This window comes from Eleutherodactylus coqui, chromosome 4 (genome assembly GCF_035609145.1).
Source record: "Eleutherodactylus coqui strain aEleCoq1 chromosome 4, aEleCoq1.hap1, whole genome shotgun sequence".
Lineage (NCBI taxonomy): Eukaryota > Metazoa > Chordata > Amphibia > Anura > Eleutherodactylidae > Eleutherodactylus > Eleutherodactylus coqui.
This window is the reverse complement of record NC_089840.1, coordinates 179,171,240-179,197,367: the sequence shown is the minus strand read 5'-3', so window position 1 is coordinate 179,197,367 and position 26,128 is coordinate 179,171,240. Positions and strand designations below refer to the sequence as shown.

General features: G+C 38.9%; 1 protein-coding gene across 2 annotated transcripts in view; it reads right to left on the bottom strand.

The window, feature by feature from the left end:
• The window catches only part of NRG3 (neuregulin 3), a 930,270-nt gene that overhangs the window by 579,703 nt on the left and 324,439 nt on the right, over positions 1-26,128 (bottom strand). For both annotated transcript variants that reach the window (XM_066600412.1, XM_066600413.1), the window contains exon 2: positions 18,644-18,773. In XM_066600412.1, coding sequence (XP_066456509.1) covers positions 18,644-18,773 — 130 coding nt within the window. The remainder of the gene's footprint in view (positions 1-18,643; positions 18,774-26,128) is intronic.

The following is a 26,128-nucleotide window of genomic DNA, read 5'->3' as shown; positions in this document are numbered from 1 at the left end:
AAAGGGGGTCTGGATGCTCATTACACCCCCTCTCAAGTAAGTACTCATATGCTTACAGACACCTTCCTTAGATGGACTCATTGAGCACTGGATTTTATTATTTTTTCATTATTTATTTACCCTTGAGACCGAGACCTCTAAACGCTTCTTGGGCCATTTCCACCACACTCTCTTTTTTTGGATGTCTTGTTGACAAGATGTCACATCTAGTTTATACAGGCTTGATGGGCAGTTTATACAGGGGACCACAGGTGTGATGGCCACACTAGGTGAGTCCTCTCCTTTTTATTCCCTTGCTGTTATTTTCTCCTCCATGGCTCTGTTTTGTTCTTAATTTGTCAGTAGAAATGATTGGGCTTCTAGCACCGTGTATTATCTATCTATCTATCTATCTATCTATCTATCTATCTATGTGGTTGCATATATATGCACACCCCCACCCGCACGCACACTTTTTTATTTTTCCATTGCAAGGATTTAAATTAGATCATATTTTAAATTCCCAATCTGGATGTTTCACTGACATTTTTATTTTTCTCCTCTTTTTATTTTTTTGTTTGTTTAACTTGTCTACTAGTTGTCAATTCTACTTTGTAAACCTACAGAAAAATATGAAGCATATCCAGAAATAACCATACAGAATATAAAATATGCTAGTCGAAGCTTTACTTTAAAATGCTTAACATTTCTAGCACATGAAAATTCATTTTCACCTGGCATTAAGTTGCTCCCATAAGTCCATCATTGGTCTGTAGAATCTGTACAACTAAATAAAAACGGTCCAGGTTTACTATGTAATATCACCTTGCTTTTACATCTGGGGCTTTGGCCTACCTAAGCACAATCAAAATAAACTATACGAATATTCTTCAGACATCTAGCCATTTTATCTTATTATTTCTCTATTATCAGCCGTAAGACATACATAAATGCATAAAGCTCGAATAAATCCAGCAATCCTTGAACCTTTAGTTTGCTGTTTGTTTGAGAACATTGCATACACAGTATGAATTAGACTTACATTATTACTCTTGTGCACTGTTCAATGCCATCTGGGGCAACAACATTAAGATAAGAATTTTCATCTTGAAAGAAAAAAAATGAATTAGCATAATGTATTTACTTTGTGAAAATAAACTGCTGAGAGCTGAATTGACAGAAGTTTAGGAAATAGTTACTGGGGAATGACAAGAAGATTTAAAAGGAAATTAGAGTCTGATTTTCACACTTGGTATCTTAACACAGGGAAGCGTTTGGGTTTCTCAGATATCTTAAATTGAATTTATGGTTGAAGTGGACTTAGAGTTTTGTGATGCTTTACAAGAGGTCATTCTGTCTTTATTCATGGTCTCCTTAAGACAACTGCTTTTGCAAGTAGAATTTTTTTTAACCTCGGTTGTAGAGCTGTAGATTTGCTGATGTCAAGATGACATTATTGAATTAATAAATTATTACCCTGGTTTATTCTATGCTAAAACACTAGTCATATAGCCTTGTTAGTCTAATGCCAATTATGGCTGTAAATAACATGTATTGTACTTGCCAACAATTCCAGTTTTCATGTGATTTTCCTTCAAAATGGGGCCACAAAAAGGAGGAGTCTATGTTAATAAGTCCACCTGTAGACAATCCTGTGCATGTAAAGGGGAGGGGGTGGGGGGAGTTGAGCAATGCCTAAAATGTTCCGCAATTTGGGATGTAAAAATAATTGCAGCCAGTTCCCTCTTTTACTTGAAGACAATTTATCACCAAAATGCAGAACTTTTTTTTCCAGAAACATTTTCCTAAAATGACATTGAATGGAGTTGTCCATTTGAAAACTATTGATGGCCTATTTTCAGGAGAGGCCATCAATAGTAGATCAGTGGGGGTCTGCCACCCAGGACCCCCACAGATCACTTGCTTCCTGGTCTGATGCACTGAGCTGATTTCTGCAGAAAGCAGATTGCTCTGCAATGCCCAAGCTTGGCACTGCAGGCAAAATTATCATTGAATGGGGACCCAGACTGCAATACTAAGCCTGACTACTACAGTGGGAATAGAGCTGTGTGCTTCCTGCAGAAATCAGCTCAGTTAATGTGAACACTGTCCTGGCATAGAACTGACCTACTATTGATGGCCTTTCCTAAGGCTAGTTTACAACTGAACAACCTCTTAAAGGAGATGTCCCGAGGCAGCAAGTGGGGTTATACACTTCTGTATGGCCATAATAATGCACTTTGTAATGTACATTGTGCATTAATTATGAGCCATACAGAAGTTATAAAAAGTTTTATACTTACCTGCTCCGTTGCTGGCGTCCTCGTCTCCATGGTGCCGACTAATTTTCGCCCTCCGATGGCCAAATTAGCCGCGCTTGCGCAGTCCGGGTCTTCTGCTGTTCTCTATGGGGCTCCGTGTAGCTCCGTGTAGCTCCGCCCCGTCACGTGCCGATTCCAGCCAATCAGGAGGCTGGAATCGGCAGTGGACCGCACAGAAGAGCTGCGGTCCACGAAGATAGAGGATCCCGGCGGCCATCTTCAGCGGTAAGTATTGAAGTCACCGGACCGCCGGGATTCAGGTAAGCGCTGTGCGGGTGGTTTTTTTAACCCCTGCATCGGGGTTGTCTCGCGCCGAACGGGGGGGGGTTTAAAAAAAAAAAAACCCGTTTCGGCGCGGGACATCTCCTTTAAAGAGAAATAATTATTGTATTACGATACTGTGTGACAAATTCCTTACTGATACCAAAGTTTATTGTATAAGGACTCTCTCCAAGTCCTATATGGGCACATTAACACTCTAGAGAGAGATCTTCTTCTCATTATCTATTTCTACTAGCCGCAGTGAAGAGTCCCTGAAAGCATCAGTTTCTGCTGTGAATAACTCAACACAGCCATCTATAAAATAGTCACCCAATAATGTTTATATGTTCATACTGATTCATCCAGTAATAATGACTGATTGCCAGGGGTTTCAACTTTTGGATCTACAGCAGTCAGTTGATCACCACCAAGTCCGTCTTTTGGACAGGGTTGTCCAGATGTTACAACCCATTTAACAGAACTTCTTAGAAAGCAGGTGGTTACTGTCTTGCCAGTGTACCAGCTCCCCAAAAACACAATAATGGCATTTTTTAATAAGTTAAAGACAAGCGCATAATTAATTAATTAATTAAGTAAACAATTAAATGTTTACCTAACTTACAACCTGCAGTACAAAAGATAGTTATAAAGCAGCAAATACCTTGCTCTGTGCAATTCCGGTGACTAACTACACTCCTTATTTTTCCAAGTCTTTGTATTTGTTATATTTCTATGGCTTGTAAGTTAATTCTGAATTACATCTACATTTCAAAAAACAGTGAATGTGATTTTCAAACATTTGTACCAAATATTTTTGGTTTTGAATCACTTTTTTCTACACAGACAAGAACATTTTATTTCATAGCAGTAAATGTAACAGAGATGAGTAATGCACAACTTAAGTCAATGTCAGAAACTCAAGTCCTACAGGCTAGATAATTGATAAGGTACCCCTAAGCAGAAGGTCTCAACATCAAAGGCCAAAAGAAGAGTATTAACAAAATGTAATAAATGTTCGACTTTTTAAAATTCGCAAACTAGGATTCTTATTAATGATATTATTTTAGGATTTAGAAATAGAAATCATTGGTCTTTAACATTGACTTAGTTTGATGGAGAAAGCAGTTTTCACAGTTCCTCTTTCCACATTACAAGCTTCCAAGTCAAGTGATAAATGAAACAACTGTATATTTCAATTAAAATACATGCTCAGTTTTCAGTTTCTGAATTCTCCCAGGTATTAAAGTTAATATGTACTCTGATTAGTTCTCTATGTAATAGAGCAACCTCGCCTTCCACTTTCCACATTCTGAGGAAGAAATTTCTTTAACGATTTCCCTCTGGATAACTTTGTTTACCAAACACTTTAATTTTCTGAATCTCTTCCTGTTTCATCAGCAGTGAAGCCTGCAGAGTCCTTGTCCTGAATGAACAATGAGAAACATTCTCATCTAGCTGGGCATCTTGAATTACACAAAGAAAGAAATGAACTCACATAAGGCAGATTTTTTTTTCTATCAATGAATTGAGGTTTCTTATGCACACTCATATTTTCAATGTTGCCTGTACTGCTCGGGCTTTGACAGACTATCGTGGCAAATATTCACTAAGCCAAGTAATTGTTATTTTAGCAAATAAACAACTATCATATCGCTATATGAGAGGCTTACATCCCCTTAAAGTGATCGTATAGGATTAGAAAATATTTTTTTTTTCTAGAAACAGCATCATAGTTGTCCACATGCTCTATTTGGTATTGCAGTTCCTCCCATTCACTTGTGGTGCTGTTTCTGGGAAAAAGAAAAAAATAATAAACTACATATGGATGCCCCTACAAACAAGCTACATAAGTTTATAATTACAGATACTCGTTACTGTTAGGCTTGATAAAATGGTATGTGGACCCTGAAACACATTGCCTTTTACATGTACCACTATCCTTATGCGGCTGTGATTTGGATATTCACCAATAAAGACGTAAAGGAAGAAACACCACTGTCTTCACATGTCTTATAGCTAACTTGGAATGGGGGGAAATTGTTGAGTCCAGATCCCCCGCAGTGAAGTAAGTGACGTCTATCTTACTCCAGCATATATTCCATTTACAGGTGTTTAGTAGTACTAAAGAGTTGAGCTTTTTTCTGTCTTTATACTGTTCACTACCGAGGCTAGTTACCCCAGATTCCTTTCTCCTGCTGCTCTCCTGACTTGATTGAGATCCTACACCTGAGGGAGTATAAGGTTGAAGTGGACCCTTTGGTGTGGAGTTCTGTCCACTGACGGACTCCATACCAGACAAGTAAGTCCACCCCTTTCTGGATTTCCTTTTATATTATTACTCTTTCCCCTTTTCTGGAGCGCACATACCTCACCTTGATACAACATTTTTAACCCACTTACCGCACATTATGGAGACTTTGTCACCATGTTTTTGCAGCCCTCACTGAGAGTACCATAAGGTAGTTCCTGTCACACTGATTATAGTGATATGTATTTGGGCAAGAGTTTTGGAGAAACCTGCATTTTATTAGCAGCAGTCAGACACAGAACAAGTCCTACATATTCATGAGCTGCAGGCTAGCCACACCCACCCTGCCATTTAGCTAATGCTTAGCATCTCTCTCTCTCTATGTACAGTAATAGTGCAAGTAAAGACAAAATACCCCTAGGATCAGTGCTACTTTAAAAATGGGTATGATACACAATTGACTTACTTGGAAAAGGAAAAACTTCCCTTACTGGACCACCAGAAAGATACCCTTCATTTTCTTGACGTTGCAACATTAAAAAAATAGTTGGTCAACAGCAAAATGTGAAAGCTTAATTTGTTAGATTTATTATGACACTACAGCAAATAAACAAACAATTAAAAAGTAAAAGAAAGTTGTGACGCATTTTGGGGCAATGCATAACCCCTTTGTCAAGCATACTGTTCATTACACATGATTCTCCCTTTATCACTGTAACCCACTTGGGGAAATGGGCATGATGGCATCTAAACGGGAAACAACCCACTTGAACTCCGTCACATTTTTGGTGCTCCCATTGGGTCTGCTGCTCTCCACCATCCAGTGGATTTAAAACAGCAAATAGTTGTATAAGGCAATAGCCTTTTCAGACCTGACCCATTGGTAAATACCTTCCAGGTATCTCTGGTTAGATCACCTTTTGTGGAGAAAACGCTCTCCTTTCTCTCTTTGGATTATGTACAGTAATAGGCAGACAGCAGTCAATCAGTGTCTGGAGGGTGGGTTGGGTTTAGCTAAGCTGCACCTCATGAATATCCAGGACTACTTTAAGTAGTCCTCTATGTATGTGCTGCTACAGATAAAAGGCAAGTTTCTAAAAAACTCCTGCACAGATCCAGAGCAGACATATTACTGTAACCAGTGTGACTGCAGCTCCCTTTTTGCCCTCAGAGAAAGGTGCAAAAAGATAGTGACAGAATCTCCTATGATGGATTCACACACAATGTAAAAATATACTACAAAACATCAGTCACAAAATATGCATGCATTATATGCAGAAGATTTGGGTTTAGAATTGATATGGAAATAATGTAGAAATGCTTAGCAATGCAGTATACATAATCCACAGTGATTCTGCTGTATATCTGCATGTAAGACATGCATAGTTTGCAATAGATGAGTTTGTTGTGTTTTTATGCCATGTTTCAATCTTACATTGATGAGCATAATAATGTTCATTGGAATACAGAGTTGTTATATGTTACAAAGGTGATCAAAGGATAACACATCCTCTAGTGTATTGGGGAAAAAAAATCAGTTTTTCCTAAGAAATACTTTATTTTATGAACAGCATTAAAAAACCTATACATACTTGCTATACACACAATCCTTAATACCTATACTATAAACTTAACAGGAACAGTGGATTGTTCATAACCCTCACAAAAAATGGATAATAGTTCTACAGTATGTTCCCTAAAATGCTAACAATGAAAACTACAAGTTGCCTACAGAAAATAAGCTGTCATAAAGCAATGGGGTTGAAAAAATTCAAGAATGATGCCTTTTGGATGCAATAAGAAAAAAATATCATTGATTTATTGAGGGTGCTTTTTCTGACATTATTCAAGTGCTGTAGAGAAATCTATAGGAAAAACATCAGGAAAAAAATGTAATACCTACAAGCATACTGGCCCCCAAAAAAGTACCAAAAGGCCAGAAAAAAGCAACAGAGTAAAAATCTTTGAATTGAGTGCATTTTATATTTCGCTATTTACTTTCATGTTACAGCAATGGCTGGAAAGGCATGGTGTATGAAACCTATCTAAAGGGTTTTTAATTTTTTTCTGAACTACATTTTGGTAAGAACATGAAATATAATAAGGAATGGTGAAGGATGTTTTTCTTTCAGCATTTTGTTGCACATATGTCTGCATTGGAGCTGAATACAAACAATGTTGGAATATTTTTTATTAGGACTATTTTGAAAGTTGTTTATTACTTTTTATATTAGATGTAATGGTGCAAATAAACGTAAAACGGCCCAGAGCCCTTTAAATAATGATGTGGTGATTTAACTGGGATCTTTAAGCAACCTTTTACATTGCACTGTCATGAAAATGCTTGAAATTATTCAGGAAGAATATGAACTCACTTCTCACGCAGGTTACATTTAAAGGAGATAGAACATTTCCCCCTTGAGAAGATATTGCTGTAAAGCATTCAATAGGATTGGCACCACAGAGCACAGCTGCATGGTTTATACGAAGGCAAGCTATGATATGATACAGGACACCTCTATGTCAAGGGCAATCAGTGTGCCTCCTAGAAGGAAAATCATTGATTTATAAGCAAATTACCAAAATTACATAGGAGGCAAATATTATCAGCTTAATGTGTTCTTACCATGAAGAAGATTAGCATAGAATTGATTATATTTCAGACATAGTTCATCACAACTCAGGCTTCTACAGTTTCAGTTTACAAACAAAATTGTTACACTGTAGCATCAATTAAAACACTTACATTTTGGACTTTTTTAGGTGAATATCTTCTTATATAATGTATTAATAGGAAAACTTTGCATCAGTTTTTCTCCGAAAGTAGATGTAACATTAACTGATCTTCCCTGTGCTATTGAGGAAATAAAAGAATGTATGCTATCTATAAGCAGAGAGATGGTGAGGGAACACATAGCTAATAGAGATGAGCGAGCATACTCGCTAAGGACAATTGCTCGATCGAGCATTGTCCTTAGTGAGTATCTCCCAGCTTGAGAGAAAAGGTTCGGCTGCCGACGCGGGTGACAGGTGAGTTGCGGCAGTCAGCAGTAGGGAGCAGGGGGAGAGGGGGAGAGAGAGATCTCCCCTCCATTCCTCCCCGCTCTCCCCACCCGCCGCGTGCAGCCGAATCTTTGCTCCCGAGCGGGCAGGTACTTGCTAAGGGCAATGCTCGATTGAGCAATTGCCCTTAGCGAGTATGCTCGCTCATCACTAATAGCTAACTTAAATGAATTCAAGTCTCAAAGTCCAGATGAATTACATTCTAGGATACTAAAGGAAGCAGCGGAAGTAATTGCTGAACTACTTGCCATAATCTTTGAAAATTCCTGGAGAACAGGAGAGGTCCCAGAAGATTGGAAAAGGGCAAATGTTGTCCCTATCTTCAAAAATGGGAAGAAGGTGGATCCAGGAAACTACAGGCCTGTGAGCCTGATGTCTATACCCAGAAAGATCTTTGAACAAATTATTAAACAGCATGTATGCAAGTACTTGGATTAAAATGGAGTAATTAACTAGAGCCAGCATGGGTTTGTAACAAACAAGTCATGCCAAACAAATCTAATTTCCTTCTATAACAGAATCACCGACTGCGTTGATCTGGGGAATGCAGTGGATATAGTATATCTTGACTTTAGTAAAGCATTTGACAAAGTATCTCATACCATACTTTGAAAAAATGACCAAATATGTGATTTACAAGACAACTGTTAGGTGGATTCACAACTGGCTGAGTGATTGTACTCAAAGAGTGGTCATAAATAGCTGCACATCCAAGTGGAAAAATGTATTATGTGGGTACCACAAGGCTCTATCCTAGGCCCAGTGTTGTTCAACATTTTTATAAATGATCTAGAGGAGGGATTTGATGGGAAACTGATAAAATTTGCCAATGACACAAAGCTAGGAGGGATAGCTAACACTAGGGAAGAGAGGGAGCGTATTCAAAAAGATCTAGAAAAGCGTGAACAATGGGCGGTGACTAACAGAATGATATTTGACAAGGAGAAATGAAAAGTCCTACATCTGGGCAAGAAAAATGAAAAAAGCACATACAGAATGGGAGGAATTGGGCTAAGCAGCAATTATGAAAAAGATTTGGGTATACTAATAGATCATAGACTGAACATGAGTCAACAATGTAATGCAGCAGCAAAAAGGCAAACACAATTCTGGGATGTATTAAGAAAAGCATAGAGTCTAGATCACATGAGGTCATTATCCCCCTCTACTCTTCCTTAGTCAAACCTCATCTGGAATACTGTGTCCAGTTCTGGGCACCCCACTTTAAAAAAAAAATAGACAAACTGGAGCAAGTTTAGAGAAGAGTTATCAAGATGGTGAGCGGTCTGCAAATCATGTCCTATGAGGAATGGTTAAAGGATCTGGAAATGTTAGCTTGCATAAAAGAATTCTGAGAGGAGACGTAATAGCTGTCTACAAATATCTGAAGATTCACATTTGCACAAGGAAAGAATAGAAGCAATGGGATGAAACTGAAAGGGAGGAGACACAAATTAGGTATTAGAAAAATAATTTATGACAGTGAAGGTGATCAATGAATGGAACAAGTTAACACAGGAGGTGGTGAGTTCTCCTTTAATGAAAGTGTTCAAACAAAGTCTGGACAAATATCTGTCTGGGATAATTTTTAGGGAATCCTGCACTGAGCAGGGGGTTAGACTAGATGACCATGGAGGTCTCTTCCAACTCTACCAATCTATGATTCTATGAATCTTTGATTCTATGAATTACACTGACACTTGCATATAAAACATACAGAAAATGTTTGATTTTGAGTTTTTTGTAAGAATCAGTGCATTAGAGATACTTATGTACATCAATGAGACCCTTACAGTGAATGGGGTCTGGTGTGGAGTGGATGCTGTAAAGGGGAGAAGCTGTCTGCAGCACAGAATGGCTTCTGCTTACACAGTGCCAGGAGACAGAACTGCTAAGACAAGAAAGTGGTAACACCACTGCCGTGGACACATTTTGGGGCACAGGAGGAGCGAGTAGGTTTGAAAATAAATAAAATAAAAAGCAGATTAATACACTGTAAAATGGAACAGGTCTGTCTGCGCTACAGAGAGCAATGTAGGCATAGCTGTAGTGCCGTCTTCAGTTATGCAGTTACATTAGCTAGCTGAAGATGGATGTCTCAGTACATCTTCATCTAGGTGAATAGGGGTTTTGTGTAAAAAAAATGTACAGAATAAGTTAATAAAACGTATAGCAAAAATGCTTAATATTGCCTATTCTGTACATAAAAAACAAAACATAAACAAAAAACAAAGTGCAGTTACTTTTTAGGACATTTCAGAGAGGTGACTAGAGGTATACTGCTCACCGTATAGTGTAGTGCATACACAGGAACAATACTAATAAACACAAGGGTATATGTGTGGAGGCTTGTTGCCTTTCATTCGGTTGTCTGATGTCCAGAGGGATCAGCAGGTGTAAGTATGGAGAGGTGAGAGGTTGATTGACACTGTCTTCACGGATGAACGCTAACAGAAGTACAATTTTAAAACTACTTTATTTAACCAAAATGACAGCTTGCAAGATCTATGCGTTTCATGCCTCGATTGGGCACTTTATCAGATTCGCATTAAACTCACTATTATTACACTGGTTTAAATAGCTCAAGAACCATCATATTTATTGATCAAAGGACACGGCGGGTAGTACTTCAATTTAACCCTTGTGTGTCAAGTAAGTACACTACTATATACATAGCAGAAAGGGCGATTTAAATCCCTCAATAGTATTACATAAAATACAATCAGCATATATACGCAATAAAAACATAAAATCAAATGAGCATAATGAAGTGCTAAAAGCTAGCATGACAAAAATATAAAGTAGTGCTTCTCTCACTTGCTGCTATTTTTGTTAAATAACAATACTTAAAGTTTAAGGTTACACAGTGATAGGTGTGACGCGACCAAAAAAAATGTGCAACTTGCTTTTGTTCAACTGCTTCAGAGCTAGAATTTGGCTGTAAAGCAACAGTCTATTCCTAGAAAGGTCACAAGCAAGTCACAGTCACGCGCAACTTATATGTCTATGGAGAAAAAAGTTGCATCCAACCAAGATGGATTGTCTGCGACTATTGTATCACAGTCATGTTAGGCCATAGGTTGTAAACACACTATTGACAATCATTAGATGTGACGCATATCACCATGCAGCCTTAGCCTCAAACTTGTACTAATGCAAACATCTGCCATTGGAGCCAGCACTGAACAATATATTAGCTTATATTTATAACATATAGTGGTCCCCCTGCTCACCTTTATTTGCCAGAGAGAATAGCTACAGCAAAGAGTAGTGTGTCCCCAGGCAGACTCATCACAACCAATTATTGCATGGAACGTTATTCCATGAATTGTCACTGCAGGGAAAATGTGTATCTGCCTATAGCTATTCCTGACTATAACAGTTGTTGCTGGGTCAACTTGTTCTAGAGAAGGAGATTCCAGTTGAGACAAACCATTTCATGTGATGCTAAAATTTCATTTAAAAGAGTTCCAGAGGAGTCATCCAGATAATTGTTAGGGTTGGTTGCACATATGCAGCAGTGATTCCACTTTTCTGCTCCATTCGGGGAGGAGGAAAGGGGGATCTTCATGGCCAAAAGGTTCCATCTCTGGACAGGTTTGAACAGTGCCAGGCGCACCCCATTGGCTGTAATGGAGTCAGCCCTCTTCACACCAAGCTGCCCGGCTGTAGATTGGAAGAAAAAATGTGGCATAGAATAATTTTTCTTCTGGTATTTTTTTAGCCGGAACTGCGACGGAACCTCAGATGCAGATGTGAAAACAGCAACTTTTGTTCTAATAAAAAAGTTGAAAAATGTTGTCCAGGATTAAATAAGGATCAGTATTATTTCCCCCCATGAAACAGCACCCCTCATGTCTACGGACTGTCCTTATTCAAGTGAATGAGCTGATCAGCAATGCCAGACACAACCCCTTAGGGCTTAGTCATACGGGCGCATCCAGGTGCCGATGCACCCCTCTTCCTGCAGGATAAGATGGCCGCACTGTAGGTGTGAAGAAAGAACACATGACTGGCTCCACTGCTGATCATGTGTTCTTTCTTACAGCACTGCAGAGAATCATCCGCACCTGCAGTGCGGCCGTCTTCTTCATAAAGGAAGACAGCATATCGGCGCCTGGATGCGCCCGTGTGACTAAGCCCTTAAGATAACAATAAGAAGTAGGCATTTATTAGATCCTAAATGTATGGTTCCTGATACCAGTCAGATTTTCGGCCACTTTTTATAAAGGTGGAATGTTTCTTGAATTTGTATTTCAGGCTTAACAGAGCATTTCTCATTTCCAAATTGAATGAACAATGGACACCTGTTGCCATCACCAGGGAATATGTCAGAAAATAAAGTTAAATTGCACAAAGGCTCATCTAGTCTTTGATACCTATTACCGAACACGTGTTTTCATGCTGTGCCCTCCCTTAGTGGCTGGAGGGGTTAATGCATTAATATGGAACTTTAGTCACCAGCTGTCAACATAAGACAAAATAAACAAGCTAAATAGCATTACTGGTCTGCCAAAAGGGACATATTGTAAACCATTTTTTCATAAAGCCAAATAAAATGCAATTCAGTTTTGCTGTTGAATCTGCTGCTTAATAGCATTGTATCAGTCTATTGCACAGTAATTCAGACGCTACTGTTAAATGCCTGGGCCTGATAGAAACGTGAGAATGGATGCAATGAACCATTGTCTCTGATAAACTTGCACGGCCGGCCGAAAGAGCACAACTTAACTTACCATTGATGGTTTTATATTACTCATCACTGCAACTTTAAAGTTCTCAGTCAGGAGATGCTGCACAGAATACAAAATGAGATGCCCTGTGTTTCTGCGATTACTGTTTGATCATAGACATTGCTACGGGGAAGGTCATCAATGCAGACAGAAAAGAGTAAAGACAGTAGCAGAGCGTCCATAATAAGCAGTGCTGAGGTAAAGTATAAAGGGATTCCTAGAGCTGCTGCTAACATTCCCAGGTTACCATTATGTGGACAATAGAATGCAGACGTTCTGGAAGCTTGTATTTTCTTTTTCTTTTGCAGCTCCATGTATTAAGCATTGCTAAAAGCAGTTTCCCACGAGCTGTTAAAGACTAGAATTTCCTAAAAATATGGATAGAAAATGTTAGCTTTAAAGGGGTTATCCACTTTGAATAATCCCTTGTTTAGTTAGTAAGGTCACTGGATTGCAAGGTGATGATATGGTATCCCTCAGCTGAGACTGACAATAAATAGCTGTAATTAGGAGGGAATCTGGAAGGAAGTGCTCAAATCCCCTGCCATGCTACCACAAAGGAAATTAAGTTGGCACTGAAACTAATGGGATGCTCATTGATTAGTCTTAAGAGGGTTATATTATGAAGACAACACCTTTTTAAATATTAGCTAACCTGAAAATCATCTGTTTGCCTTGGGTCCACCTTACTGTAGCTAACACCTAGGTATATATTACATTACATGCCAGTAACTGAAGTAAATAACTGACTATATACTGTAATAATTAGATGGTTCCACCAGAGCCCTTCTAACAGTGCAGATTTTTGCCATGGCTCATTAAGAGGGTCCTGAATTTGGGAATTCTCCTCTATGATGTTTGTATACTTTAATATAAAATTCAGAGAGGGGTTGTCCTTCTAAAGCACCCCTTTGAGTATGTTTTTTTTTAACTCTGTTTTATTAGCAAAATCACTAAGCAATGTAACACACATTACGGCATATATACAATTACTCATACTTCGTTTTTGACTTATAACAAATTTCCATCAATACAGTATTATTTTGTCATATACAATAAACAATTGAAAATAATAATAAAGAAAAAAATCCTTTATTTCTTTTCTAACATGCTTGGTTTAGTATGTGTTTATTTTCCTTTCTTTCTTTCTTGCTATGTTTATATTGCCTGAATTGTGGAGTGCGAGTTTATACATAGGCCCCAAACTTTTGTGAATTTATCGGGACATCCACGATGCTCATATACTATATGGAATTATTGTGTTGACTAATCTTATCCAATATGAAATGGAAGGTGATCTCGTTGCCATCCACCTCATGGCTATAGTTTTTCTGGACAGGAATAGTACCTCTCTAATAAATATTTTGTCATGATGAGTCCACACCTCCTCGTCCAACAGTCCAAATAACGCCACTTTAGGGTCTAGAGCTAGAGGGACCGGAAAAAGTGTGGACAGGAAGATAAACACCTCGTTCCAAAATTCTCCCACATGGGGGCAGCCCCAGATCAGATGCCAAAAATCGCATCTGTGACATGTGGAGGTGTCAGTTTTACCCATCCCTTGCAGTCGGACTGGCGTGAGATATGCCTGGTGTATGATATATAATTGTATAAGTTTGTTATTAATTGCTGGTGACACCGATAGGTGTGATTCCGTTATCTCCTGCCAGTCTTATGATGTTAATATGGGTATGCTTGTTTTCCACTTATCATAAATAGAGAGTGGGTCATGGCTTATCTTGGCCGACCACAAGTGTGTGTAAAGTTCTGATATTAGTCCTCTAGGTCCCTGTGATTTAAAAATACCTATTGTTGGGTATTTGGAGATTTTGGTAGAGTCCGATGGAAACTGTGCATTCAAAGCATGTCTCAACTGAAAGTACCTGAAAAGTTGAAGTCTAGGTACTTTTAGAGTCTTGCGTAATTGTATATAGAACAGCAGTATATTATCCTTGAATATATCTCCTAGCTTATGTATCCCTAATTTAGCCAAGTATCCAACATCCTGCATCATCTTTAGTGAGGGCAGAGTAGGATTATTCCATAAAGGAATGTCAGTCAGTGTATCAGTGTATTGTTGGATATGCTTTGCTTCATGCCACACAGACAGGCCCACTTTATGCATGAGTGTCAGTCTTGATGATTTTGTAAACTCTGGATGTTCCAAAAACTCAATTAGATTCCAACCCTCTACCCCATCGGCTAGGTAATGATCTGTGATTGGCATTTCTTTTAAGTATTTTTTATAAGCTCCGCCATCCAATCATTGTGAACTACATAGACTTTAACTTTTCACATAACCTATTATCATCTAACAGCCTATGTATGTATCAGCAGTCTCGTAATATATTTACATTAATATATATATGTTTTGTTTTAACATTGAAAATCAAGTTTGAAATGCTTGCTACTAGGGGTTTCCATTCCAGATTCTAATGCATTGCCTGTTGTTAGACATTTGGCTTCTTTAGTAAGAGGGACATGAAGACACTGCTAGTTACTACATGCAAGCATTCATATGCTGCCTTGTAGCTGATTGGAGCAGGGCTATGCAAGGCAGCATAGAAAGTGTGGGAGGGAAAGTCCCGACCAGTAGAGTATTGGCAGAATGGCTGGCTTAAGACATTCCCCCACCTATAAGTAGATTGCAAACAGCCAGACAGCAGAAGAATAGGAGCATCTATATGGAATTAGTAGCACTCAACTGGGTGCAAACAGGAGCAAAGCAGGAACAACCAGTGAGGACTTGAGCTGCTTCTGAAAACTTTTTGAAAACTTAAGTGCTATTTAAAAAGAGTCTTTTTTACTTTCATTATCCATGAAACCACTTTAATCAACAATACATTGTTATTGAACTTAATGAATCATGCACAGTTCCTGAATATACTTCTATATATAATATAACTACACTATAATTAATCTGAAGCTAGAGAAATCTTGGGCAAACAATTTCTCTACAACTACTCATTAATTATGGTAAGCTGTAGCTTTTGTATAGAGGGTATACTGTTCCCAAAATGTCATGGGCCTATTAAGGGCAGTATCAGATGAACGTGATATTCTCCCCTTATGCGGTTGTGATAATCACAGCCGCATAACAGGATGAAACTAAACCACTAATACCAAAGTATTTCAGAAGTTTTGTTTTCACTATTGGGATTCTCACCCGTTAATTGTATGAGTGAGAAAAAATATCTTGGTAATACTACAAGTGAGAAAGATAGGGCAGGGCCTATCGCCCCACAATTTTTTTCAAACTCCTATGCTATAGCGCAGAGTTTGAATGGCCAGCAACATTATATAAAAAGAATCTCATTCAGGTGCAACTATGCTCTGTACCGGTGAGTGTAGTTGCACCTATGTCTGTCTGCAGCAGCCCTACAAGCTATAGAGAAGAGGCAGACTGATTTTTCTTGTGGTTGTCATTTTTTGCTGAAAATAAGAATACTGGTGAACTGTTCATAATCCTCATCCCTACTACATTAGCCTGTATGCATCCAAACTAGAGAAATGCCTTAAAATGTAGTCCCTTACTGCAGCATCTTGTGGTTAATCCTTGATTAGTGTTGCAGCAATACCTTGGTAGTCAGGATAATTAAGTATTATTTCCTGTAGTAAACTTGTTGTTAGCACTGCTGCCTTGTGGTACTGGAGTTGAAGGTATAAATAAGTCCAAGAGTAACATCTAGATGTGGTTTTTATGTTCTCGTTGTGTTTATTCTTCTTGTTCTTTTCCTCCTCTCAAGGACAGGTGTGATGTCTCCATTGTTAACACTGCTGCTTTGCAGTGCTGGAATTGTAGATACAAATCTGACCAAGGGCAACATCTAGTTGGCATTTTTCAAAGTACATACAGATGTTATCCTTAACAGGATTTAAACCTAGGACACCAGCGCTAAAAAACAACATTGCTAACAACTGAGCCACAATCATAGAAAGTACATACATTGATGCTTCCCTTCAATAATTTTAGGGGGAGTTGGAATCAACTGTTCAGATCATTTTTGAAAAATCGGTTAAAGAAGTCTCAACCTAAATTTTTTTCTAATTGCTCATTGCATTTATTAAGTAGTACTTTCTTGATATTACGTCTCCAAGTTAATGCACCATCTCTGTATATTGAACATTTTTGTACTGTGTGTGCATTGGTTTGTTTTTGACAACTTTTGACAACTATAACTAACAAAAATGTATAGCAGCAACTCAATAAAGTATAAATTTTATTACAGTTATAGTTGTCAAAAGGATCATATAACCTTTTTGTCCATGATTAAATTTATGGCCCAAATCATAAGACCCATAAGTCAAAGATATCTTGTGCCACAACACGAGTTTCAGGACACTGCGTATGCTAATTTCCCATATTCTATATTACTGGTAGCTGTCCTTTATTATAAGTATGCTTTCACATTACTCTTTCTGAATCACAACTCCATTTCCTCTACTAAAATTTAGTTCATATGGATATGGAAGGTTTCAAGTTGTTAACTAAGCATATATAAAAAAGAGTCAATCTTTCCAATACAGACAAATACACATAAAAAGCCTGAAGTGCCTGGGAAATTCTGAATTATGATCAGCTTGAAAAGTTTCAGGACCACAGAGAAATCATGAGAAACTGGCCACCAGTAAAAGGAGTGAGTAAGATTTTATATTATTATATAAATGATGTGTACATATTTCTCACTGATTATTTTTAACTATGCATTCAAATATTCAAAGTTAGTTTTCTATCTGACCAAGATTACCTTTTACAGCAGAAGCTGTATAGCCAAAAGCCGCTTGAACTGTAGTAGTGTGGAGTGTAATTAAACCTCTGCCAATAAAGCCCAAATTGACCACCATAAACAAGAGGCAGACATTTCATACCACATATTGATTCATACAGTAGCTAATAGATCACACAAGTGACACAAAGCTTTCAATTTATCGTGAATCAAATTAAATGATGTCTTTTTTGCTATTTTGCAATACAAATGTAATTTAAAGTAGACTTTTTGCGGGCTGACTCTGGCTAAAGGTCTAGGTGGAGGTGGGAGTAAGAACTTTGCTGTCTCCATCACCTATTGTCAGTGGTATGATCCTGTGTTACCTCTTGTACCTTTAGCTTTATGTTAGAGGTGTTGCCTTTCCTTTTTGATAATGGTGAGATGACTGCTGAATCTGTCCCCAGTGTACACTGCATAAGATGAAAGGTGACAAGACCGGTATGTCTAGACCAGAGTGAGGACATTTCAGGATACTTTAAAAACTAGATCAAAATTCCTCAAAAATATAAATCATGTTTAACAGGAAAGACAATTTAAAAATAGGACATTTTCTTACAAAATTTTAATTAAAAGGGAAAAAATAATTTTGAAAATAACATTTAACATAGATTTTTGTCATAAACATATTTAAAAATGGTACCTTTTATTTATGTTACTTTCCCCAATGGTCACTAGACCAGTCATAATAGGTTGATCAATCTCTTATATAGCTCACTTGTCAGCTTTGAGGTCTAAATAAGATAGGATAGTAACATGGGTTTGTTTGCATCCCGCCTGTTACTGCCAGTCATTAGGAGAGGGGGTGTTACACCATTACTTCCTGAAGCCTGTATTAGTCTGACATTTCTCTGTAAAGTGACTATCATTCATTTGAGCAGCCATAAAGCAAACACACCTTGCTGCAGAAAGAAAGGATGTATCTTCAATATGCCTAAAGCCTCGCAGCCAAGAAATTTTAATTTTTTTTTAAAAAACTGCAACATTTTAGAAACAAACCAAAAACATTATTCTTGATTACATACTTAAGTGTAATGACTTAAACTAAAGTTAAATACATGATGCATTCTCCTTAAAGAGCAAAAGCAGATAAATCTTGATCTCAGAATACAGAGTAAGGAGTAGAAGAATTAAGCAGCTCTTGTATTAAAAATGGGGAAATCTTTTGGATGGACATTATGTTCAGCTTTAAGGAGCTGTATTAACTTCAAGTGATGAACTTTCCCAGAAAATAAACCCACATTGGGTAATAATGGCCCATCAGTGACTTACCGACAGTGTTTATGAGATGCTGTCAACGTTTCTATAACAAAGCATTCTCCGTCATTTAAGCAGTATGCAAGATCTTTGTCTTTGCAGGGTTTAAAGTGCTCGGACCTCTCTGTCAAGTATGTAGTAGTATCTGCAAAAAGAAAACACGAAACATGAATTGTAATGAATGAATTCTTGAGACATCCAGTTACACAGTGCTTTGCTTCTATAAATGTTAATCTGTTTTCACATTCATGTCAACAATGGGCTTGTAGAAACACGACTGGAAACATAAGATCAAATTTGTGTATACAACGAAGGCTAGTCGCATTCATCTACAAATGCAACAAACTACCCACAAGGACACTAAAACAGAAAACAAAATAATTACTAGATGATATAATCTCTCTCTCTCATCACAATGTGTAAAAATAAATATATTTTTCACATATTACCCTTATGAGAATAATTTTGTCACATCTACTCCCCAGCGATTATAGCATGCAATCCAGTGGCATAGCTTTGGGGTTGCTGCAGTCATAGTTGTGAACAGGCCCATAAGCCAGGGAAGTCCACAGGTCCCCCTTTCTACATGCTGGCTCTCCTCTTAAATTATCACCAATTTTTCAAAAAACTTGTGCTGATATGATAGCCAGTGTAAGGGCTTAGTCACATGGGCGCATCGGCGCCCATGTTACTGCAGGTAGAAGACGGCCGCACTTCAGGATGGACATTTCTCTGCAGTGCCGGAAGAAAGAACATGTGACCGGCTTCATTGCTGATCATGTGTTCTTTCTTCAGCACTGCGGGGAGTTGTCAGTCCTGAACTACAGCCGTCTTCTTCCTGCAGTAAGGGCTCGGTCACACAGGCGAATTGGCGCCCGTGTACGGGTGCCAATGCGCCCGTGTGACCAAGCCCTAATAACTAGCAAAGTTGTAAATCACTTTACTTATCTAAAATAACATTTTTGTGCTGAAATGTTTTAAAGTCCTAGCCACTAGAGGTTTCCTTTCTTTCTAATTTGAGGTCCACTGCCTGTTTTAAAGTGAAGTCTGTCTCTAGTGACAAAAATAACAAGACAGATAAAAGGAAGTGAATGAGAATTATGACAAATACTGTTCATACAGACAGGTTAGGAGGAGGGAGAAAGAAGTAGAAACTCACACTGAAATGCTGCTACAGCTAATGGTGAGTGATTTACTGTCAGACAGCTACAGCTATTACATTTACAGTGCTCATTACCAGTGTCTAACTAATAGAGCTATTTATGTGTGTGTTACAGAGAGTAGAATCACATGAGGTATATAGAAGATAGCATAACAGCATTCTCCTTGCATCAGTTCAGAGAGAACTGAGAAAGTGCAGGATACAAGCCATATAATAGCTAAAAATAGGATTACACCTCATCCACGTATGGCAGGTTATTCTGCAAAGTCATCTGAAAAGTTAGATACGTTTTAAAATGGATATTCCCGTCTCAGCTCATCATGGCCATGATGGGAATACTCCTCTATACAAGGCATCTTGGGTGACCAGAAGTACAGAAATAGTCAAGCAGGCTGTTCTGTGTTGTTTTTGTAACTCCCATAAAAATGAATGGGAGTTGCAGAAATAGTGTGCCACAGCAGTCTATGGTGTTTCCTTAACTTGGGAGCCATAGAAACTGCATAGTTCACTGTTTCCAATTCTTTAAGAGTTACAGAAAAAGTGTAGAGCAGCTTATTCAGCTGTTTCCATACACCAGTCCTGAGGAATCTTGACCACCACATAAAGCCATGATGGGCATCTCGATTCTTGAAACAGTTGCGGGACCTGCGGATACTCCATACAAGTCTGAGATGGGAAAATCCCTTTAATGATCAGGACATTTACATTTGCATGGTCTTCTCTATCCTCTCCCGGCACACACATCTATGATAAATGAAGGAAGGAAATGTGAAATTACAACCAAGTAATACTAAAGCTTGCAAAGCAGCGCAAGCACTAAACACCAGGTGTATAGCATGAACCATTCTACTGCCCTCCACCAAAGATCCTTACACTAACCTTTCCATTGCTTTAGACCACCAGGGATACTGGAATTAATTTCCTCACTACAATAGACCATTAGATATACTGATACAAGGCCCTTCATTGCCCTAGACCACCAGGATTCTGCGCTTACCCTCTTTACAGCCTTAAACCTTCAATGATCGCTGCATTAACCGACTAACTTCCCCAGAATACTAGGTACACTGGGAAGAAAAATATAGCATCTTTATTTTTTTTTACATATCCTACCACTATATATGAACTGAATATTATATATTTCACAACTTTGCAACTAGCACATGACAATCATTGGTTGTATAGGGGTTCATTTGAAACTAATTTTATTAGAGAAAAAACACAGAATTCACACAAATAAACACATAACAGAACTAGAGATGAGCGAACGTACTCGTCCGAGCTTGATACTCGTTCGAGTATTAGCGTGTTCGAGATGCTCGTGACTCGTAACGAGTACCACGCGATGTTCGGGTTACTTTCACTTTCATCTCTGAGACGTTAGCGCGCTTTTCTGGCCAATAGAAAGACAGGGAAGGCATTACAACTTCCCCCTGCGACGTTCAAGCCCTATACCACCCCCCTGCAGTGAGTGGCTGGGGAGATCAGGTGTCACCCGAGTATAAAAATCGGCCCCTCCCGCGGCTCGCCACAGATGCGCTCTGACATAGAGGAGGGAAAGTGGTATCTTGGTGGAGCTGCTATAGGGAGAGCGTTAGGAGTATTTTAGGCTTCAAGAACCCCAACGGTCCTTCTTAGGGCCACATCTAACCGTGTGCAGTGCTGTGGAGGCTGCTTTGTGCAGTGTTGCACTTTTTTTTTTTTTGTATATTGGCCGTGCAGAGCATTGCGCCCTGCAGTAATACTCCAGGGACAGAAGTGCGTAGGCAGGGACAGAAGACATATTGATTGAATATAGGCAGTGGGCCTTTGCTAAAAAATTTGGGGCAAAAAATCTATTTGGCCTGCCTGTGACTGTGCTCAGTGTTCTGGGTCTGTGCTGGGTGTAGTAGTTCTACAAAATCATACGCAGCCAGCTAAGTGTTACAGCAGGCTTGCGCCAAATTATTTCCTGGCTCTGTCTGGGCTGTGAAATCACTGCTGTATTGCAGTCCACAGTGCAACACTCTGCAGTTCTTTGACATACTCCAGGGACAGAAGACATATTGATTGAATATAGGCAGTGGGCCTTTGCTAAAAAATTTGGGGCAAAAAATCTATTTGGCCTGCCTGTGACTGTGCTCAGTGTTCTGGGTCTGTGCTGGGTGCAGTAGTTCTACAAAATCATACGCAGCCAGCTAAGTGTTACAGCAGGCTTGCGCCAAATTATTTCCTGGTGTTCCATAAGCGAAGTCAGCCTCCAACCACAGGCCAATAAGCGGCACATTTAATTACACCGTACTGTTTCTGCATTACTGGTAATACAGCATGCTGAGGGGTAGGGGTAGGCCTAGAGGACGTGGACGCGGCCGAGGACGCGGAGGCCCAAGTCAGGGTGTGGGCACAGGCCGAGCTCCTGATCCAGGTGTATCGCAGTCGACTGCTGCGGGATTAGGAGAGAGGCACGTTTCTGGCGTCCCCACATTCATCGCCCAATTAATGGGTCCACGCGGTAGACCTTTACTAGAAAATGAGCAGTGTGAGCAGGTCCTGTCGTGGATGGGGGAATACCTACTTTGCCAAGATACATGGAATGGTCATCAAAGCAGGACAAAATTATTCATTTCAAATTGCAAGAAATAAACAGGTTCTAATGTAATTGCTTTCACTCAATAGCATGTCATAATATTGTTGGGAGGATTCTTTCAGCTCTTGGCAAATAGTTTTAGAAAATGGCATTTATAAAATGTGAAAGCAGCTCAGTTAATTAAGAGCATCCTCTGCTCCTGCCACCCTCCAAAAAGCTGCAGCGATAAATCACAGATAAAAAGGTAAACACAGCATTCTTCAATTTTAGCATCTACTGCAGAACAATTATTGCATTCTGCTTTATCCAATTAGTACTTCACAGCTGATTTTCTTTTTTAATGTCAGTTGCAAGTCATACTGTAGATACGAATGAAAGAAATAGTGGCTCCACGCTAAAACTTAATTTCATTTGTTCTTTGCTGATCTGGGGAGATTTCTCAATAAAGATCATGAAGCAACTGTAAAATGTACACTTAATGACACAAAAATATAGCTAGAGATCAAAGTGAAACAAGTAGAAATGGAGAAAGTAATGTGGTCTGAAAGACTTTCAGGCTTAACCCTTTCCAATCCACTGTCTGACGTCTAAAAACATTATGATTTAATGTACAGCTCCGATGTTGGAAGACATCCGTCGGGGTTCTCTTACGGTATATTGCCAGCCTCTCTGGCATGAGGCCAAGATGTCACCTCAAACAGTACTGGCTTTAGCCAGCAGATAGCGCCGTTGTATAACGGCAGAAAAAGAGTAAGCCCCCTAGGAAAACCAGGATACAAATTGGATTGGAAAGGGTTAAAAATGTCCTGATTTTAAATTTAAAAGGATTTTCCAGGTCGGAACTGTTGATGACCTATCAACAGAATAGGTCACCAATAGTTTATTGTATGTACTAAAAAGGCCCAACCTGTAGATATTTATGAGTACACACACCCAAGGAAGTATTACTTAACTTCTCTATTTATTTTAAAACCAGCACATATATGCATTTTGAGGGTAAAAGGGCCTCTTCCTCATTTGATGGAGGCACACATCAGGAGCTGTTGCAGGATTAATGACGCTGTGCCCTTGGAGAAATTGTAGCCATACTATATGTACATCCATCCTAAGGCTTAGGGCGATCAGTTGGGGTTGGCCGCACCTGCTACATTAAGAAAAGTTCATTTAAAAAGGGCCTCTTTCTTTTATGTACTTTTTAAGTATATAGCCCTCCATCCTTTCATCTGGGTTGCATCCTTTTTCCATATTCAATATCAATATTTTTTTTGCAGGGGTCTACCACTTTGGACCCCTAGTGATCATCTGTTACCTGGCCTGCTATCAAGTGTGGATGGAGTCATAAACTGACAGCTCCATCCCCATTGCAGTGCATGGGTTGGTAAGGCACAGCATCCATTGAAGGCACGGCTCCCATTGAATTCCTGCATTATGAACCCATATGTGGATGGAGCTGTCAACTTCCAACTCTGTCCCCCCAGTTGATTACCAGGAGTGCTAAGCAATGGACCCCCACAGATCAAATATTCATGACCTGTCCTAAGGATAAAAACTTTCAAAGACAGTATTCTGGGTGCACAAAAGAAAATCAGCTTCATTCCTCTATCATGCAATGCCTCACCTGTATCAGCCCCTCTTGAGAGAGAGTCATGCAGTTGACACAATGCATAATGGAGGAGTAAAGCTGATTTTTAGGTGCACCCAAGATGCTACCTTTGAAAGTTTTCCTGGACTGTTTTTTACCTGTGGATTAAAGGTTGTACCGATTGGCATCTTTTCCCACAAACATTTACAAAGCAGTGCTGCTTTTCTATTAGTCAGACCTGGAAAACCCCTTCAAAACTGGTTCCTAATCATTCAACATGGCTCAGGCACCCACTGAAATGAATGTCTGTTATATAGACAGGCGGGATGGGAAGATCAGCTGTTATCAAAAAGGGAAGGAATGTCTGTCTGTTCATTTCATCTGTAGAGGCTGCTGTGGTGGGAATGTACTGTAGTGTTATTTGTGTGTATACACATATATGGAGAGACTTGTCAATCAAGCCAGGGGGGAGAATCCGGGAAGGTGCCTGATGGTCACTTCTCTCAATGCCTGATTTGTTTGAAAACCATGTTTTCTCTGACGAGCTGCAGTATTTCAGAGTAAAACATAGTTTCTATTAATGATGAAGCGTGTCAGTATTTCGTTCTGCCTGTGGTTAGGGAGTCATGAACCTGTTGACAGGTTTCGGTAAAAAAACTTTTAAAATATTTTATTAGTACATTTTTTATTGTTTTCTTCAATCACATACTATTTTTCTCCCCTGTCCGTTTTAAGTGTGAATTTCTAACTGGTACACCTTAGGGCATGTTCACACAACCTTAACCCCTTAGAGACCGGTCTATTCTGTGCCTAAAGGACCTAGTGATTTTCAGCATCATATTGCAAGAGACATATCTCGTTGACATAGCCATATGAGAGAGTTTTTTTTAGTAGGATGAGTTAATAGCACTTCTCCAGGGTAGATATAATGTGCTAAATAACATTTATTACATTTTTTTGAGGGGAGATAGAAAAAGTATGATGAAATTATACAATTGTTTTTGTTTTGTTTTTATAGCGTTCACCAATCAGAAAAATAACATGATAATTTTCTTATCTGGATCAGCACGTTTACTGCAGTACCAAGTTTATGTAGATTATTTTTTTTTTTTTACTAATTTTGCACAATAAAACCACGTTTTTAAAGGAAAACAATTGAATCTCTATTGACGCATTCCAAGAACCATAGCATTTTTATTTTTCTGGTAACGGAGCTATGTGAGGGCTGTTCTTTGTGGGAAGAGTTGTAGTTTTTATTAGTTCTATTTTGAAGTGCATGGGATTTTGGATTGCTTTTCACTGCATTTTTTGGACAAAAAATAAAAATAAAAATTTTGATATAAGTTTTTAAAACTATTTCTACAACGTTTACCATGTGAGATAAATAACAAAATATTTTCAATGTCTGTGTCGTTACAAACAGTAATTATTATGTGATGCTTTTTTAAAATATATTTTGCTATTTTATCCATTTAAAAAAAATTTTGTGAGGATAAATGTAAATTTTTTAATAAACTGAATTTTTTGCTTTAAATTAAACCTTATTGAACTTTTTTTGACACTATTTTTTAGTCCCTGAAGGGGATTTGAATATGCAATTGTTCAATTGCTGCAATAATGCACTGCATTACTTATGTAGTGCATTCTACTACAGGGCAGACATGGAGGCCTTTGTCAGGCTACTATGGGAACCCATTGGTACTTTGTGATTGCATTGCAGGTTCCTGATGTGTGACAGAAAAAGACCCTTTCTCTAGAGATGAGCGAGCACCAAAATGCTCGAGTGCTCGTTACTCGAGTCGGACTTTCAGTGATGCTCGAGAGTTCGTTTCGAGTAACAAACCCCATTGAAGTCAATGGGCAACTCGAGCATTTTTGTATATGACTGGTGCTCCGCTAAGGTTTTCATTTGTGAGAATCTTAGCAAATCACCAAAGTCATGCAAAAAACACAGAAATGGATAGGGCAGGCGAGGAGCAACATGCAGGGCTGCATTTCGGGCTCCGAGGTCTCACTATTAAGCCACAATAGTGGCAAGAGTGAGACCCCCCCCTCCCCCGCACTGTCAGGATAAAGATCATTCTCCTCTGCCACAGCTGTAACAGCTGTGGCAGAGAAGAACGATTTTAGCCCACTGAATTCAATGGAGCTGGCAATACAGCCGGCTCCATTGAAAGCAATGGGCTGCCG